This window comes from Protobothrops mucrosquamatus, unplaced genomic scaffold (assembly GCF_001527695.2).
Source record: "Protobothrops mucrosquamatus isolate PMUCROS unplaced genomic scaffold, P.Mucros_1.0 scaffold277, whole genome shotgun sequence".
Lineage (NCBI taxonomy): Eukaryota > Metazoa > Chordata > Lepidosauria > Squamata > Viperidae > Protobothrops > Protobothrops mucrosquamatus.
Genome location: NW_015386621.1, coordinates 403,584 through 422,003, shown reverse-complemented (window position 1 = coordinate 422,003; position 18,420 = coordinate 403,584). Strand labels below are relative to the sequence as shown.

Sequence of the window (18,420 nt, the reverse complement as noted above, 5' to 3'; positions counted from 1 at the left end):
TCGGGAGGCCGCGGCAGGCCGCGGGGGGCCGCCACGGCGCGTTCGTTAGGCCGCGGCGGGCCGCGGGAGGCCGCGGGGGGCCGCGGGAGGCCGCGGCGGGGTGTTCGGGAGGCCGCAGCGGCATGTTTGGGAGGCCGCGGCGGGCCGCGGCGGCGCGGTCGGGAGGCGGCGGCAGCGGCGGCGGCGCAGTCGGGTGGCGGCATTCGCTCCATAAGACGCACAGACATTTTCCCCCATCTTTTGGGGGGGGAAAAGTGCGTCTTATAGAGCGAAAAATACGGTATAAGTCGAAGAAGGTGAGGGAGAAATTTATCCGGCTCCTATTTTGATAAGAATCCTATCTAATTTCACACTTTTAAATCAATTTGTAAAGTGATGCTCAGTAGCCCTTTGAAATATACAACTTCTACAGATAATCCTTGATTTACAACCACAATTGGAACTGGAATTTCCATTGTAAAGTGTTGCAGTTATAAAGCGAGTCATCACGTGGCCAGATCTCATTTTATGATCATTTTTACTACTGTTATTAAGTGAATCACTGTGGTCGTTAAGTGGATGATAAGGTGAATCCAGCTTCCCAAATTCAGTTTACCTGTCAGAAGCCAGCTGGGAAGGCCGCAAAGTATGATCACATGACCACAAGATGCTGCAACCACCATAATGCAAGCCAGTTACCAAGTACCCAAATTCTGATCACATGACTGTTGCAATGGTCAGAACTTCAAGGATGGGTTATAAGTTACTTTGTCCAAGAGCATTATAATGTCAAATTGTTGTTAAATATGAACTTGTAAGTCAAGGAGTACCTGTATTAATTTTGCTATATAGGGAGCCAAACAAAGAATCCAAACACAAAGGAAGGAAGGAAGGGAGGGAGGAAGGAAGGAAGGAAGGAAGGAAGGAAGGAAGGAAGGAAGGAAGGAAGGAAGGAAGGAAGGAAGGGAGGGAGGGAGGGAGGGAGGGACGGCCTATATTATTTCAGATGATATGCTGGAGCTTCTGTTCTGATTCACTGAATGCTAGTGGTAAAAAAAAATCCAAGTTAAAAACTGCATTCTAATTTATGAAGGATTGTCTTAAAAGGAAATGGCTATTTGGTCTTTGTATCCAGTCACTGGTTTATTTGATAGCAATTCTACAATCATTGCCAAATTCCACGGAAAACCTTCCATTTATAGAATTCTAGTATACTAAGAATAAAAAAACACCATGCAGTTCACAATATATCCTAACTCTCTAATTATTCTAAGGTCACATTTTGTTTTTATATTCTGATAGACCATGGGGACTCCTACCCATTTGATGGGCCACGAGGGACCTTAGCACATGCTTTTGCACCTGGGGAAGGTCTGGGTGGAGACACTCATTTTGACAATGCAGAGAAGTGGACGATGGGGATGAATGGTAGGCATAAAACTATACCCTAACCTGAAAATATTTTAAAAAGGCAATTTGTTCAAAACTGACTCTGTATAAATAAATACACAAGCAACCATAAATGAACTGAAAAAAGGATTCATCTTGGTCCTTCAGTAACAGGAAAATCACTATATTTTGCAATGCACAAGGTTTAGTTCAACAATAAAGTTTGCTTTTCAGTAGATCCAATACAGATCTTCCTTGATTTCTGGATTCTTCCCAACCCTGGAAGATCAGGGCTATCAATTGTTTATAGGTTAATGGGGTTTAGCAATCCTCTCAAGAACTACATTTTATGGGGGGAAAACAGCTAAATTACATGAACATTGACTTAAGGGGTCCTTGGTGCTCTCTGAGCTTGGTTGTTTTCTTGCAGACATTTCATTATCCAAACTAGGTGACATCCAAGCTCAGAGAGCATCAAGGACCCCTCATTTTAACCCTGAGTTGCAAATATTCCTTTTTATTGGGAACATTGACTTACAAAGCTTGATTTTGCAACAGTCCAGAATATAAATATCCTTCTTAGTTTCTTTTTCAAAGATTGAGAAATTCCTGCAAAAATAGCATAGAATTTTATTCTCTTTTATAAATTTGAAGTCTTAAATTGCTGTTGTTGTTGATAGTCAATCATGCTAAGCGTGGAAGGAAAGCGCTAAATGAAATGTAATTAATTTATTCAGTTGTTCCAAAAAGAGGGGAAGTATCTGTTTTCATATTTACTATACAGTCCAGCATCCACCTCTGCTTGTATAATGTCGTCATATTCAAACTGTTTTGCTTTATCATACATATACTGCAGAATATTGCTTTCAGCTCTATTGTAGCTGGAAATTGTATCACCAGACTATTATCGGACAATAAACTTATGACTTTTGGCCTTTAGCACTTAACTCAAGTGATCCCTAGTTATCATCACAATCAGTAGCAAGGAATCCAATAAACCTATAGATATCACTAATATTAACATTATATTTTTTATTATATAGGATTCAACTTATTCACTGTTGCTGCTCATGAATTTGGCCACGCACTGGGCCTTGCCCATTCTACTGATCCCTCGTCTTTGATGTATCCAACCTACAAATATCAGCATCCCTTTGGATTCCGACTCCCAAAAGATGATGTGAAAGGGATTCAGGCATTATATGGTAGTTCACATTGCTTTTTTAAAAAAAAAAAAGTTTACCTCTTAACGTTTTAAATTCTTTAGATTTAATTTATTTACTTCCTTACAACTAGTCCTTTTTTTTAGTAACTCATGCAAAACATTTGCGTTCTTCATTTATGCAGTGCTATTTCCATTTTATAAAGTAGGACATATTAATATTAGTTGAAATAAATTTCTAATCTGGCTATGATTAATTAACACTTACTAATAATTACCAGATGTCATCATACTAAACTTTAGAAGAGAATATTTTTAATTCAAGGTTGAACTGTGGGGAACCTTGGGCTGTTGTTTACTGTTAGCTTGTTTGTCTGAATACCATAAATAGCAAGGAATCACCACTCCCACCAATACTGACAGGGCAAGCCAATAATATATAAAATGAGAGCAAACCCCATTCCCCAATAGCACTAATGATGTTACCTAGTTTGGTAATGAAACTTTTGGAAGAAAACAGCCAAGCTCTGGGAGCACCAATGACTCCATACTACATTATGGCTGTTGAGGAACCACAATTGGCTGAGTTCAACCAACTTTCTAGCTCAAATTCAGCCACATTAAGATTTCTTTGTTGGGTGTATAGACATAGATGCATTTATTAACCACCCTATGCTAAACAGTCATTCAAGTTCTTCTGCAGCCCACATTTTCTACTTTTATTATGAGGTGATTTGGGAAAATGGACAGAACATTTTTGTTTCATTTTAATTTCCCCAGGAGTTTGGGGAAAGATTCTCTATTATGGTCTAAACTTGATTTTTTCCCCCTTCTTACATGATTCATGTTTTAAAATGGTGAGAAACTCTGCTATCAGATTTTCAGCAATTGTATCATAGGGACTTCAGATATTACAAAGGTCCCCAGACACATCTGGAAGGTATGGTTAAAGATAAAGATGGTGGCCGTTGACCATGTGATTGAAACTACCTGTTTTTTATGTGTGCCATGGGCAAACCTTTGATCATATCATCATGGCCGCCATCTTGACTTTCTTTACTATAACTCCATGGACACCCAACCACAATTCTGGAGGTGCAGCTTATGTGTAACTACTGCAGGGCTCATGTTAAAATACTATTTTCATTTTTTCCGCTCTCCTAAAAATAGTGTTAACAATTAATATCCCTTATCAATGTATACATTTTGCCACACATTCTGCAACTAAATTAGAACTATTCAGAAGTAATACTAAAGGATCAATATATAATCTCTATCTTTCTATCTATCCCTCCATCTATCTAATTTTGGAGGATTGCAAATGTGAATGTGTAAGTAATACAATATAACAGCCACATACAATGAGTTTTCACTCCTAATTCAAAGAGAATCATCTTCTAGGGCCAAGGGAATTTGGATCCCGAAAGCCTCCAGTTTCACGTCAACCTTTTCCCAACCTACCAACACCATACAATCCAGATCATTGTGACTCCAAATTTTCATTTGATGCTGTAACAATGCTGGGGAAAGAGTTACTTTTCTTCAAAGACAGGTAAGATGCTTTCTTTATCCAGTGTCCCAGTGACAGTAGACTATTACGTTTTATTTCTAGAAGATTAATATGGTCCTGGTTTGTTTTGTTTTTTTGGGAAGGCCAGTTTTTAGCTATATGAACCAAATATAGCCAGTTAGGTTCAAATTCCCTTTTTGGGAATGAAGGCAACATCCCCTTTGACAAGATTGTTTCACATACAACTCTTGGTTCTGAAAAACCCACCTAAAAATCCCCTCTTTCTGCTTCCTGCTCTGGAATGACTCAACGATTTTGCCATTAGGCATGACTTCTATCGTGTCTGGCAGAGAAAAAAGGAGAGAGATACAATGACTCATATGAAGTGTTAAAAGATTTTTTTTCTGTGCTGTCTATTCTCACAGTTTTAGGCAGCTTAAATAAAACATCAATAAAATACAAAATCAAGCCCTTAAAAACAATCAATGCTATTAATAACAACTGTAACTAAAAACTGTTGTGACAGAATGTCCCCCCTGAAGAGTACTGTTTTCAGCATATCTATCTTATGGGGGTAAACTGATCCAGAGGCGGGGGGCTATTGCTGAGAATATCATTCTCTGGGTCTCAGCCTTCCAGTCTCTATCAGGCTGGATCCTGCAGCACCCTCTTCTTATTAGATTGTGTAAGGCAGGTAGATTCTACCTGAAGAAGACAATTCATAGAGGTGTTTATAGGTAAGCAGCAGTCCCTTGGCTCAGAAGTCTACTATCATTCAAGGCAAGGTCCTGCAGGACAAGTGTCATTCAACTGGGTTGGCACATTCTAGGCCTTCTGCAGTATTTGTGACATGTTTAAGGGCAGTCCTGCACAGGGCAAATTGTAGTAGTCTAAATGAGAGGGTACAAGAGTATGAATTTTTGTCTTTGGTGTCTCTGGTCTAGCAAAATGGTCAGTTTCTAGATGATGCCGTGATCATTTTTTGTGTATAAAGATGTGGATGGATGAGTATGGTGTAGCACTAGGAAAATAAAGAGAAAGCAATCCCACCTCCATTTATCTGTGAATTTCAATAAAAAACTTGGGAGGGAGGGTCAAGGAAATTACTTTTACAGGTAGTCCTCAACCTACACTCACAACTGAGCCCAAAATTTCTGTTGCTAAGTGAATGGGTGTGGAGCCTTCTTGGAACTGTTGAAAGGACTCTGTTGTGGACTGAAGATAGATGATGTCGACTCTCTAAAAGAATGCAAATGACCAGCTGTCTGCAAGCAGTATAAATCCTTCCATTCCCCACTATCCAGTCAGAGCTAAAGAAGCTTCTTGGATGAGAAGCGAAATGTCTTCAAAGAAAAAACAAGAAAGTCCAGTTGCCTCGTGAAAAAAGCATCTTTGGGATAACTACGACCTGGATGACCTGGATAAACATTTAGCGATACCAGTAAATAGAAGTCCTAAGTATTGCATGAATGTACCATTCCTTCAAAATAAAGGGTAGGCAACACATTGCTTATGAACACCACATCCTCCCAGACACTTCCCTTCCCGACTTCTTATTTTTCCTCAATTTTTAATAGATATGGGGGTGGATGTTGACCCCATGCCGTTTCCTTAATAACATTTTTAGAAGTGGTTTTCGATTGCCGCCTCCTTTTTCATGCTGACACAGAATGACTGGCCCAAAGTAACCCACTAGCTTTGTGCATAAAGTAGAAGTAGAATTCTAGTTTCAATGCCACACATACTGTATGTACAAAGGGGGGCAGAGCTTGGAATGCATGATTGCATCTGTCACATTGGCCTTTTGCCTTTCTTTGGATGTCTCTAATTTGCATGTTGGTTAGCTAGGTAGTAAATGTGTACCTTTTGATTGATCAAGCTCAACATAGCACCTGTTTTATGAATAAGCAAGCTTCCCGTAAAGTTATTTTGCAAGCTCATTACCATGTGCTCTCAAAAGTCCCAGGGTATGTTTGCTGTGCAGTAAGCCTCCCCTTTTCTTTTCTTCTCTTTATCTTTCTCCCTCTCAATAGGTACTTCTGGAGAAGGCAAGCTCAACTCACAAGCCATGTGCAACCACTCAGCATTACCAGCTCTTTCCCTCAGCTCATGTCAAATGTGGATGCGGCCTACGAAATAACTGAGAGAGGAACTGCTTTTTTTTTCAAGGGTCGGTCAGTTTTGAAAACATTTGTTGTTTTTGTTGGCGTTGTTTTCTTAGATCTGTGAATGTGTATTCATCATTTGTGTAATGGTAACCTTTAACCAAGGTTCTAGTTTACCTTAAAATCAGTCTTGTGTGAAAGACTGCTATTACTGTGTTTCTGCCCCATATAATTACTGGGCCTGTACCAGCAGCTCAGTGGAGGCAGAGAAAAAAGAAAATTTCTACCTGCAGTTGCTCTTTTTCAATTACAAGCAGGAGGCATAACATTTCCTTGATGGATTATGTTCAACTTAGTCAATCATATAACACCACATAATTTTGAAGGAGATTCTGGAGAAAAAGTGTCAATAACTAAGGTGACCAACTTTTTTACAATGAAAAGGAGGACACAAATAAATTGAAGAAAAAAATATTGTAAATAAAAGAAACATTTTATTCATTGCAACAATAATACAGAATACACTATAATATAATAAATGCATAATAAAAACATTTGTAACAATAACATTTTATATTGTAATTATGCTTACATGCCGTGCCCCCGCCTGTAGCCGCCCCACCAGCACTGCTGCCCCACCGTGTAGAGCAGGCCCCATGGCTCCCAAAGCACCAGCTGTGCCGGCTCTGGCCCCAGGGGACAGCCTGCCATCGACACACTCCGCCTGCAGCCGCCCTGCCAGCACCACCGCCCACCCTCCGCAGCCCCATGTAGAGCAGGCCCCACGGCTCCCACAGCACGGGGGGCAGCTGGCCACCACTGCCCCTCACACCCCCGCCCACAGCAGCCCCGCCACCCCTGCCTCTTGCGCCCACAGCCATTATTGCCCTAGCAGGGCCGAAGATCAAGAGAAAGTTACTGTGGCATCGCCGCTCCAGTCTCCTCCAGGTATCTTCGGGACTAACTAGGAGATGGTGTAATTGGGTAGCAGGGAGGGGTGCAAAGTTCCTGCCAATTTGCCTTCGCTGCAGACAACTTACATGTGCAAAGTTTGCTGGCCGGGTGTTTTGGTGCGCTCAGCAGCAATTCCTATTGGCTTTTGAAAGCCAATAGGGGGAGTAGCACAGCTCATGCAAAAGTTGAAAACAAAACCATCAAAAAAGGTTCCGGAACACCGTTCTGAGCGTTCTATGAGGAAAAAAAAGCCCTGCAGATTAGTCTTCAAATATCAAAAAGGAGGACATGTAGGAGGACACTTTTCGAGGGAGGACAGAACTCACAAAAGTTGGACTGTCCTCCCTAAAGGAGGACAGTTGGTCACCTTACAATAACAATGAAGACTGCTGTTTTGCAGCAATAAGCACCCAGATTAACACCAAGATTAACTCTAGAGTGTTAAGAGTATTAACTAGTAAGTCTTTCCCAAGGATTTGGGCTAGGCAGATGTTGTGGTTTGATGATATTAAAGGTATCATTGAAAAATGTAAGCAGCTCCAAATAAAGCTGACTTTTGTAATTGATATTATAGTACTATTAATAATTATTGTTAGTCTATTGTGCATCATTATTTGAAGTTGCTTAGTGTGAGAATTGCAAAAATAAAAACTGCTGCTTAGAAGAGGAGGTTGCCACCAACATCTACACCAAATGGCACTTGCAGATATTAAAACTAGAGTAGCAATTGTGCCATTTGGTGTAGATCAGGGGTAGTCAGCCTTGGCTCTTTTATGACTCATGGACTTCAACTCCCAGAATTCCTGAGCCAGCTAAGCTGGCTCAGGAATTCTGGGAATTGAAGTCCACGAGTCATAAAAGAGCCAAGGTTGACTATCCCTGGTGTAGATGTTGGTGGCAGCTTCCTCTTCTGGCAGCAGTTTTTATTTTTACATCTCTCCCACTAAGCAAGTTCAAGTAATGATGCATCTTTCATAGTCCATGAAGTTTTGTTCAGACTGAGTCAGAAATTGTGAAAACCAAATAAGAACAGGTGATCACACAGGTTTGAATTGATTCCAGAGCATTGAAAAGACTCTGTGTGGAAGTACCCAAGGATATCCTATTAAAATTGGAAATTCAAATTACAAGTGCAAGGTTATGTAGGGTCATTATATTTATTTATTTTTTCTTCGCCAGGTCCTCATTATTGGACAACCCATGGTTTCCACATGCAGGGCCCTCCTCGATCGATTGCAGATTTTGGATTTCCTAAAAATGTGCTACACATAGATGCGGCTGTCTACCTGAGAGATGAAAAAAATACCTTCTTCTTTGTAGAAGACGAATTTTACAGGTTTATTGTCTCCTCATAATATAGGCTTTAAATAATCAGTCATGAAATTTCATTCCTTAGTGCTGAACAAGAGACCAAGGGGGAAAATATTGTCTTGTTCATAATACTGGAATATTGCCTCAGCCAGTAAAAGAGATATCCTGCATCTATTTAGCCAACATATAGAAAGGTGTGATTGTACCCTTAATTACATAACTTTTACATTTCTCATTGTGATTGCATTGTTTCCTTCCTGACATACCTTGAAATTTCTTCTTTCTTTATCTGTTTACAAATGGGAAAATTACATAAAAGTCAAATACAGATTTCCTTAACATGAATCAGATTGAAACTGGATTTTTCCTGGATTAATTACTTACAAATGGGAAATCCGCTTTCTCCTGTTCTCATTTCTTGCCAGGAAATATGGCAAGATAGCATAGGAGCATGATTTTAATTGGTGAGATTTTCATTCAGTAGCATTTAAAATCTTGGCCCTAATAAGCAAATATTGAGGTACATATTCAGTTCCTTTGCAAGTGAAAATAGAATTAAGATCTTTGCAACTCAGAAAAATAAATATTTCCTTCACATACACATACATATTTGCTATAATTCTCTGCTTGGAGGTATAGTGATGACCATTGACTTTGATGCTATTGTCAAGAGTGGTACAGCATTTGGATTCAAGTGTATATATTTAAGAAAAAAGGCAAAGACATAGTTAGAAAAAGGGCTTAGTTAAATCCTGTGATATTGCAATTATAGCAAAATAAATTTCCAAGTTCACTTCAACTCTTATGTAACACTTTTTTTTCAAAACACTACATCTATACATAGAACTTCCCCTTTATAATGTTCCTTTTTTTCAAGCTATGATGAAACAAAACGGAAGATGAACAAAGAATTCCCAAAGAGCATTGAGGATGAATTTTCAGGAATTAATGGTCGAATAGATGCTGCTGTAGAAGTTAATGGTAAGTATTTTATCTATCATGTGATTTCTTTCAAGCAGGTTTTAAAAACATTCTTGTTAAAACCTCTTGCCATTTAATTTTTCTGGATGTTTTTCATGACATCTCTGTTTTTGATTTTTGAATCATTCTTTAGTTATCACATTTAATCTAAAGTGTGTATTTTCCTCATCCTCCTTTTATTCATGATATGATGCTGTAGAGTAAGTAGGCCAACAGGCCAAACTCAATGAATTAGTTATTTGACCAGGGATAGGGGGGGAAGACTTAAAAATGGATTTTCTACTTCCAAGACAATATTCTGATTCTTGTCTAGTGGTTGGGACAGTCCAAGAACTGCCCATGCTAGTTGGGATTGATTGATTGACTTACAAAGACCTACAATTAAACAAACAGCAACCTATTGTATCTGGAGAGAGAAAGAGAGAGAAAGAGAATGAGAAATGTACCACTAACCAACACAACAAAATATTCAAAACAAGACAAAAATGAAACAAAGCAAAACAAGGGGACTCCAAAATCACTCTGTTCCCCAAGGTCTGGAAGAACAACCACTTCTTCAGTAGTTTCCCAAATGATATATTCTGGAACTCACTGTCCCAGCACAACTGACCCTCCATCGAAGAAGGCTGATGTAGCCATTATGCAACATTGGCACTTTTTATGGAACAGCAATAAATGCTTTTAATACAATTACATGCTTTTGGTTTGTGGCTATATATTCATTTATAAATTAAAAAATAACTAAATAGAGTTTGTCGACAGAAATATCATGGGCTAGTGTTGCATAATCTATGATAGATTGACTATATTATCCTAATAATGATAGGCATTTCTTTGAGTTCTTCACTTCCTTTTTTCTTTCCTTTTTTAGGATTCATTTACTTCTTTTCAGGCCCCAAAGCCTATAAATATGACAGAGAAAAGGAAGATGTGGTTAACGTTGTGAAATCCAGCTCTTGGGTGGGCTGCTGAGGCTAAAACTGCCCATCAGAGGATGACAAATGAGCTAGCCGATACAGAAACCAAGGAAAGAATTGCAGTCCCCTTGGTTTTACATTCAGAAAAATGACTACAGAGCACCAGGTTATAGCTCAAATCCAGTGAAGAAAAGAAAGCAAATGAAAATCAGCAATTCAAGAAACAAACATAATAGAATCTCAGTTACTTTGATAATCCCCAATTCACAGATGATATGACCTGCCCAAATCATATGAATAAGTTATTAGAAATCCTTACCTGATAAATTCAGATAAGATGCAGAAATGATACCATCTGCATTCTCCTATTAGATGCCAGTCCCTTGTTTCTATGCCTCTTCTAAACAGCCCTATGTGATTTTGTAGGGTTTTATCCATAATTCCTCATCAATGGCATATATTAATAACATAATCCTTCAGACGATGTGATGTGCGTGGAAGACCATTCATGGTTTGTGGCAGAAGTATGAGTCAGGGACATTAGTAACAACAGTCCTCAGATGTCTGACAGTGGCCAAAAAAAATTGTCCACCAGTTTCCAAAGCCTCTTAAGTCTTCCCCAATTCATGTTTCTTTTTTCTTTTCTTTCTTTCTTTCTTTTTTGACTGTTGGCAACTGCCTGGACAAATCCTTGCAGTTTTCTTGGCAAGGTTTCAAAGTGGTTTGCCATTGCCTTTTCCCTAGGGCTGATACAATGACGGGCCCAAGTTCACCCAGCTGGCTTCATGCCTCGGGTAGGACTAGAACTCATGGTCTCCTGATTTCTAGCCTGATGCCTTAACCACTAACCAAACTGGCTCTTCCCCAGTTCATTACCTACAAGAAAATTGTAAATCCTCTGTAGTGGCTGTAAGTATTCCTCAAGACAACCTATCGTATTGTCAGTTTGCTAATTAAATAATTAATTTTTAATCAGAGGGGCTATGCTCGTCTCCTAAGAAGATTGTAAGCTCCCTGATTCTAACAGGATATTATGTTTCTTCTGAGCACAGGTAGAAAAAAATACCATTTCTTGTCTGGAGCCAATGTACTTGCTTGCCTTTGTGTATGATGAGATGTAAACCCTTCCAGTGATGCTCCTTTTCCTTTCCTGAGTAAAAGAATATTCAAGAAGGATTATTTGTTGCAGGAAAGGGTTTGTGTGATTAACCTCAAGGCCCAATTCTGACATTTTTGCTGTTTTTGATAGATGTACATTTTGAGGCCCACCATAATTAGTCTACCTATCCAAAACTGGTACAAATTTCCAAACTAAGTCATGAATGTTTACAGAGTTGTCCACAGGGGGAATGTCAAAAAATTCAATGAAATCAAAGCACCACTTTTTATATGTGGTTTAAAGTATGTAAGAATTTAATCCTTACTATTTAATCCTTATTATTGCTCTCAAATTATGGAACAGAGAATAACAAAAATGGAAGAGACTTTGGTCTTCTAGTCTAATCCCCTGCTCAAACAGGAGACTCTATGCCACTTCAGACAAACTGATTTAAATCTTCTAATTTGTATTTTATATTGTTCTATTTGAAGAAAGATAATTTTAGAACTATTATAGATAGATAATAAATACTGGACAAAAATAATCAAACAAAATTACATGAATAAACTACCTGCACAGAAAAAGCAATGGTCCTGAAATGAGATTCACATTAATTGCATCAAGCCTAAATTAAATGTATAATAATTTTATGTTACTATATGGATATCAAAGGCCAAATCTCATGTTTGCTTTTTAATTTGTTTTTGTTTGGTTTGAGGGTGATAATTATGGGTTTGTTTGTTTCTGAAAATAATCCACTGAAAAATAATGACAAAGAGTAGAGCAGACATGTCAAACTCGCGACGTCGCGTGACATCACGCGACCTCTCGGAACTTTTTCCCCATTGCCGGCAATGGGGTGGGTGCAGTTTCCTTGTGACGCATCTGGCTGGTGGGCCGGCAGTTTGACACCCCTGGACTAGAGTTATGAAGGCAGGGGGGACATGTGCCTTGTGAACAAGCATTCTCCTATTAATCAAAGAAGTTTTATGATAATTGTGAGTTTAGGACTGTTCTTATATAGGACCAATGCAAAAAACTATTTTGGAAAGGGAACAATTTTGAACTACTGTACAATCCCATGAAAGCTATGTTTTTACTGGATATAACATATTGTTTTATAGATCATTATTTATTGGATTATCACAATTTATTTTGGATATTTTTTTTACCTTTCATGTAAGAAAACTAGAACAATGGAATGGTTGCTCCCTACTTTTTTCCATAAGGAATTGATAAATACAGTAATTAAGATGATTTCCCCAGGTTAAAACAGTGAAAGTGGATCAGAATGCATTCCCATGTTTTTTCGCTTTATATTAACATAGCTACTATCTGCCATATAGTCATACAGGTTCAATGTAATTTAAAGTTTCTCTTCCCCTTTTCCTTTCTTATTATAAATCAAACTGCTTTACAGCCATCCCAGTTTGACACAATCCAGGCTGGTTGCATTAAAATTCCCAGCAACTGTACTAAGAATTACAGACATAATATTCTAACACATCTGAGTTTGGAAAGATTGAAAGTTTCAAACAGGTAATTATGAAACTCACCCACAAGCACCTCATGATTTTCTTCAGAGGTAATTAAAAGGTTTGCAGTGGTAGCAACTTGATCCTTGTGATAAAAACATTGTTCAAGGCAGTTGCAGGGAAAGCAAATTGCAATCCAATGCCAAGCCCCTCATATGTTTAAAAAACATATGAAGGTTATCAGTCATGCTAATTTATAATGTAAATAAATTCATAAGAAGGATTATTTTACTTAGAGCCAACATCCACTCAACAGAATAGAATTCAACTACTCTACCCAACAGATATATTCAGATCCCTCAGCCCTTTGTACTTTCTTCTTCCAGGTTTTACATTATAAGCAATGTAAATTGTTTGATTAGTAACATTTCTAATCAGATTAAAATATAATTACTTATGAATACAAACCACTGGTACAACTGCAAAAACATTGCATTGAAGGAGCATGATTTACAAATTACAAGAGGTTCCGCCTGTTCTGTGTGTGCTACCTGCTCTAACATATGCCAGTGAAATGTGGACACTAATTTCACAATCAATACAAAAGCTACAAGTGTCCTCTGCTGTGTTGTTTTTAAAATATAGATAAACTCATGCGGTCCTGATCAACAACTTCAGAGTAAAAACAAGAACAACATAGAGTAGAACAGGGGTCTTCAAACTTGGCCCTTTTATGACTTGTGGACTTCAACTCCCAGAATTCCTCAGCCAGGCATGCTGGCTGAGGAATTCTGGGAGTTAGTCCACAAGTCATAAAAGGGCCAAGTTTGAAGACCCCTGGAGTAGAGTTTGTGAATTAGCTCAAAACCTCTTACTATTTTTGAGGGTTTTGTAATAAGGTATCAGTCAACCGTATAGATAAGCAGCCTTATTCCTCTTGCAAATTTATTCATGATTCAGTAGGGTTCAATCGTAAAAAGTCTTCAGTCACTTGACTATTTTTGTTCCTTTTGAGGAAGAATGAGCCATGACAGAGCATTTTAACATTTTCTGCTTAAAAACAAATATAAGTTTTTAAGAAATATATGTTTATAAGAAATATATGTTTTTAAGAATATTTCCCCACCTTCATGGTTCAGTAGGGTTCAATCGTAAAAAGTCTTCAGTCACTTGACTATTTTTGTTCCTTTTGAGGAAGAATGAGCCATGACAGAGCATTTTAACATTTTCTGCTTAAAAACAAATATAAGTTTTTAAGAAATATATGTTTTTTAAAAATATATGTTTTTAAGAATTTTCCCCACCTTCATTTTTGAATAATTAAGACTGGACGTCTGATGAAGAAGAAGTAATGAAGAACTCTTATGGAAAACTAATGGAGAACTCTTATGGAGAAGAACTAAGAATAAACGTCTCTTATGGGGAAGAACCAAAAAAGATTGTAACCAATTCCCAAAAAAATCATGGAGGGATACTGGCCACTAGATGATATCTGCCCATAATTTCTCAAGGGCAGGATCCACCCAAGCAGTTACAGCCAAATTGCTTCTGAAAAACTAAAAGGATTTCTCTTATGAGCATTTCTCTTGGGATTTAATGAAAGTGTAGGTAGCCAGAGAAGTTGCAGAGAAGACTGTGTAAATAAAAATAGGTCATTCCAGATAAGTCTCAGCCACTTCATAAATCCATTAACACCAATACATTTCACCCCTGGGAAGTACTTCCAAAATCTTTTCTCCTTTGATAGAATTTTGAAAGCAAGGGTTTTTTTCCCATCAAATTCAATGAATATTGATAGGAAAAATGCAGAGTTTTTCTTTGTCCAGCACTAAGTCAAAATAGAACTAAAATTAAATCATGTGCCTTTGTGATATTCATTATTGCTGTTGCTCCATTAAAAATTGATATTATTTCAGACTATTTTGGACTGTTATCAAATCTGTATCGTATGTATTTCACATGTAAAAGGAAAATACAGTGAAAATATTAATGCAGCTTCCCCTTCCTTACACATTCTCCGGTTCCAAGTGTTTCCATTTAGTCTGGCCAAGACTTGTGGACTTCAGCTCCCAGAATTCCCCAGCCAGCCATGGAATTCTGGGAGTTGAAGTCCACAAATCTTAAAGTTGCCAAGGTTGGACCAGCCTGGTTTAGAGCTTTCAGATTATTAGTGCAGTTAGGCTAATGAAATTCTACATGTTTTATGGTCAACAATTACCCTGAATAATAGTTAGTTCTTTTGCATAGTTTTAAAGGAGCTTGTTAATTTCCTATGTGGGAAGAGGCACAGGATTCATTTCACAGAGTTAGCAAAGTTATGTCCAGAAACATCAATGGCATCTAGATATATTATGCTGATGTCTTCTTAGAACAGGGGTCCCCAGTCACAGGGCTGTGGCCCACTACCTGGCCTTGAGCCATTCGGAACTGGGTCACAGAAGGGATGCACATGCACACACTCCATTTGCACGAGCAGTGGGTGTGCATGCCCGCCGCTTGTGCAAATGCAGCTGCGTGCACATACACGCACTTGCCGGCCACTTGTGTGGAATCCATCCCCTCTTCCACCCTCGCCAGTCCACAAAGCCGGAATGGTTGGGGAACTCTGTCTTAGATGATCATGTCCGGTTTATTGATCAAGAAAAAGCTACAGAGGGGTGATTTAACTAATATATTTAGCTTGCTATTTAGAAAGGCAGCCCTTGATAGGACAAGAAGTAAAAAAAAAACAACTTCTGCATAATAATTAAACTACCTGGAATTTAGATAAATAAATATTGTATTAAACAAATTGAGCTGTTGAAGCTCTACAGTTCTGTATTAAAATGATTTCTGTTATTGCTATTATTAGAATTTTTTATATTGGATACTGTATTTATTTGATTGATTGATTGATTGATTGATTTCTAAATGATTCTGGATGGTTATAGAAATTAAACAAATAAATAAAATACATGTACATTGACTCCCAATAATTCCTGGTAGCTTACAAACAAAAACATTAAAAACAAGGAAAAAACACAGATGAAACCCACTCCAAATCTAGGTGCCCAGGAATCTCTAGTGTTTTATCTTGGGCAGATTGCCACAGTCATATATAAAGCACATTAGTTATTTTAACACAGTTATTTTAACACTGGGGGTTTTTAAGAAGAGCTTGGACTACCATTTGTCTGAAAAGGTATAGGGTATCCTTCTTGAGCAGGGGGCTGGACTAGAACAGCAGTCCCCAACCTTTCCAGCTTGGTGGCCAGGCCCGGCGCAGAGGGTGCGTGTGAGTGGCAGGTGCACCAACACACGCACGCACTTCTGCATTTGTGCTAGTGGTGCATGCAGATGCCCTCCAGTCACATGAATGGAGCTTTGTGCGCGAGCAAAGGTGCTTGCTCTTGCACACAAAGCTTCATTCGTGCAAGTAGCAGGCACTTGCATTCACGTGTGAAGCTCCACTTGCACGAGTGGAGGGTGCTTGTGTTCGTGTACGACGCTCCACTTGCACAAGCACCTTCTGCTCAAGCAAGTGGAGCTCCATGCACACTCACTTGCCCATTTCTCCTACAGCCAGGTTTCAAACAGGCCATGGCCCAGTAATGAGCTGCAGCCTGGGAGTTGGGGACCCCTGGATTAGAAAACTAGAAGACCTCCAAGGTTCCTTCCACCTCTATTATTCTGTTCTTTTCTTTTATTGAAAAAACAGATAATTAATCCTGTTGCCTTCACTTCTTTGGGGAAAAGGCATCATCATTCTACAAAAAGAACTTTATTATTTATATAACAGCTCGTCCATCTGCAATTTGTTGGATCATTCCCCTCTATAAGGGCTGGTATTGCTACAAATTTCTGTATATATTACCCCCAACCCCATCCCAAACAATAGATATAGGAGAGGAGAGGAGAGGAGAGGAGAGGAGAGGAGAGGAGAGGAGAGGAGAGGAGAGGAAAGGAAAGGAAAGGAAAGGAACAGCCATTTGTTTTCTCCTGATAGTCTATCAGTCTTTATCAGTCTCCAGACACAAATATTGTGATATCAGTCTCCCTCAGCTGCAATCCTGACTAAGTTGGGAATTGGGCCCCAAAGCTAGATTAGGTCATATCTGTTCAGCTCTAGTTTGAAGGTGACCAAGATTCTGTTTCTTCTTTAAGATAAAAGAATTACCTCATTTGCTTCCTGTCACGTAATGTGACACACCACTCGTCATTTTGCTGATCTTTCAGCCAACACCAACTTTTTTCATGACTTGCAAATATCTCAGTTCTGGCTTGCCTGGTTCTCCAAGATCTTAAACAGAAGAACATCCTTGTTTCACCTTCTCATTCATCATTTTAATTAGTGATACTGGAAATCTGCAATATGCCTTACAACAGAGCTATGTCTGGGCTTCCTGTAGGAAAAATCTGGCTTAATTTAGAATTTAATCCTGTAGAAAAGTCCACAAAAAATATCTGCTGCAAACAAAGACAATGGACACTAGAGCTGCCTGCAAGAACTGTTATCAGCAACCTTATTTTGAAGACTTGTTACCCCATTTGGGAGCATATTTTCGCCTATTTTTGCTGGTGAATAGATTGAACCCTTCCAGGCTTTGTGTGTTCAGAATCTGAGTTGTCTTTATCTGGTTCACAGATTGAAATAGGCTCTATTCTATTATAGACACTACTATTGTGTGCCCAAATTGCTACTTTGGCCAAACAGAGTAAAAGTAGTAAAACTCCAGATAGTGATTTTTTTTTTAACAACAGAAGTTATTTACAATCATTGCTTCTCTTTTTATATATAGCACTGAAAGGATCCTTAGAATATGTTGTATGTAACTACAGTGAATCATAACAAAAAGTAAAAAGTTTGAAGGGATATACCTGCCCATTATCATCATATAAGCCTTTTGAATATAAACAGTAAGATTATGCTAGATCAGTGGTTCTCAACCTGTGGGTCGGGACCCCATTTGGGGTCGATTGACCATTTCATGGGGGTCACCAAGCAAGGCTGTCCGCCATTTTTTTCCCCTTTTCCGGTGGGTGCCTTACCTCCCTTGGGCTGGGCCAGCTGGTGGTCAGCCTGCTCCGTCTCTGCCGCTTGCCAGCTACACCTCGGCCGGCGCAGGGGGCAGAACCACGCATGCGCGGCGCTCCCAGGCAGGGAAAGTCCTTGACTTACGACCGGTTGGGTAGTCCTCGACTTACGACCGGTTTAGTCCTCGACTTACGACCGGTTTAGTCCTCGACTTACGACCGGTTGGGGTCACGGCATTAAAAAGGTTGAGAACCACTGTGCTAGATGCTATCACTTAATTCCAAACTATTTTTGAATCAGAATACATTTTGCAGAACGCAAGGCACATTTTGGGCCAGACACTCAAAAAGGGAGGAGCAAAATGTGCAATTTTGTATGATAAGAGGAATCTGTCTAGGTCAGGGGTAGGCAACCTTGGCTCTTTTATGACTTGTGGACTTCAACTCCCAGAATTCCTGCCAGCTTGATGTCGTCTGCAAATTTGATGAGTTCCCCATCTATCCCCCTCATCCAAGACATTGATG

At 39.0% G+C, this 18,420-nt stretch overlaps 1 protein-coding gene across 3 annotated transcripts in view; it reads left to right on the top strand.

Moving 5' to 3' along the window:
* The window catches only part of LOC107286359 (matrix metalloproteinase-20), a 17,247-nt gene extending 5,763 nt beyond the window's left edge, over nucleotides 1-11,484 (top strand). For 2 of the 3 annotated variants that reach the window (XM_015814715.1, XM_029283915.1), the window contains exons 4-10: nucleotides 1,282-1,407; nucleotides 2,412-2,573; nucleotides 3,932-4,082; nucleotides 6,074-6,210; nucleotides 8,279-8,435; nucleotides 9,288-9,391; nucleotides 10,263-11,484. In XM_015814715.1, the coding sequence (XP_015670201.1) occupies nucleotides 1,282-1,407; nucleotides 2,412-2,573; nucleotides 3,932-4,082; nucleotides 6,074-6,210; nucleotides 8,279-8,435; nucleotides 9,288-9,391; nucleotides 10,263-10,363 (938 nt within the window). In that variant the 3' untranslated portion in view covers nucleotides 10,364-11,484. The remainder of the gene's footprint in view (nucleotides 1-1,281; nucleotides 1,408-2,411; nucleotides 2,574-3,931; nucleotides 4,083-6,073; nucleotides 6,211-8,278; nucleotides 8,436-9,287; nucleotides 9,392-10,262) is intronic. The other variant, XM_015814716.1, reaches the window with a different exon arrangement.
* The last annotated feature ends 6,936 nt before the right edge of the window (nucleotides 11,485-18,420 follow it).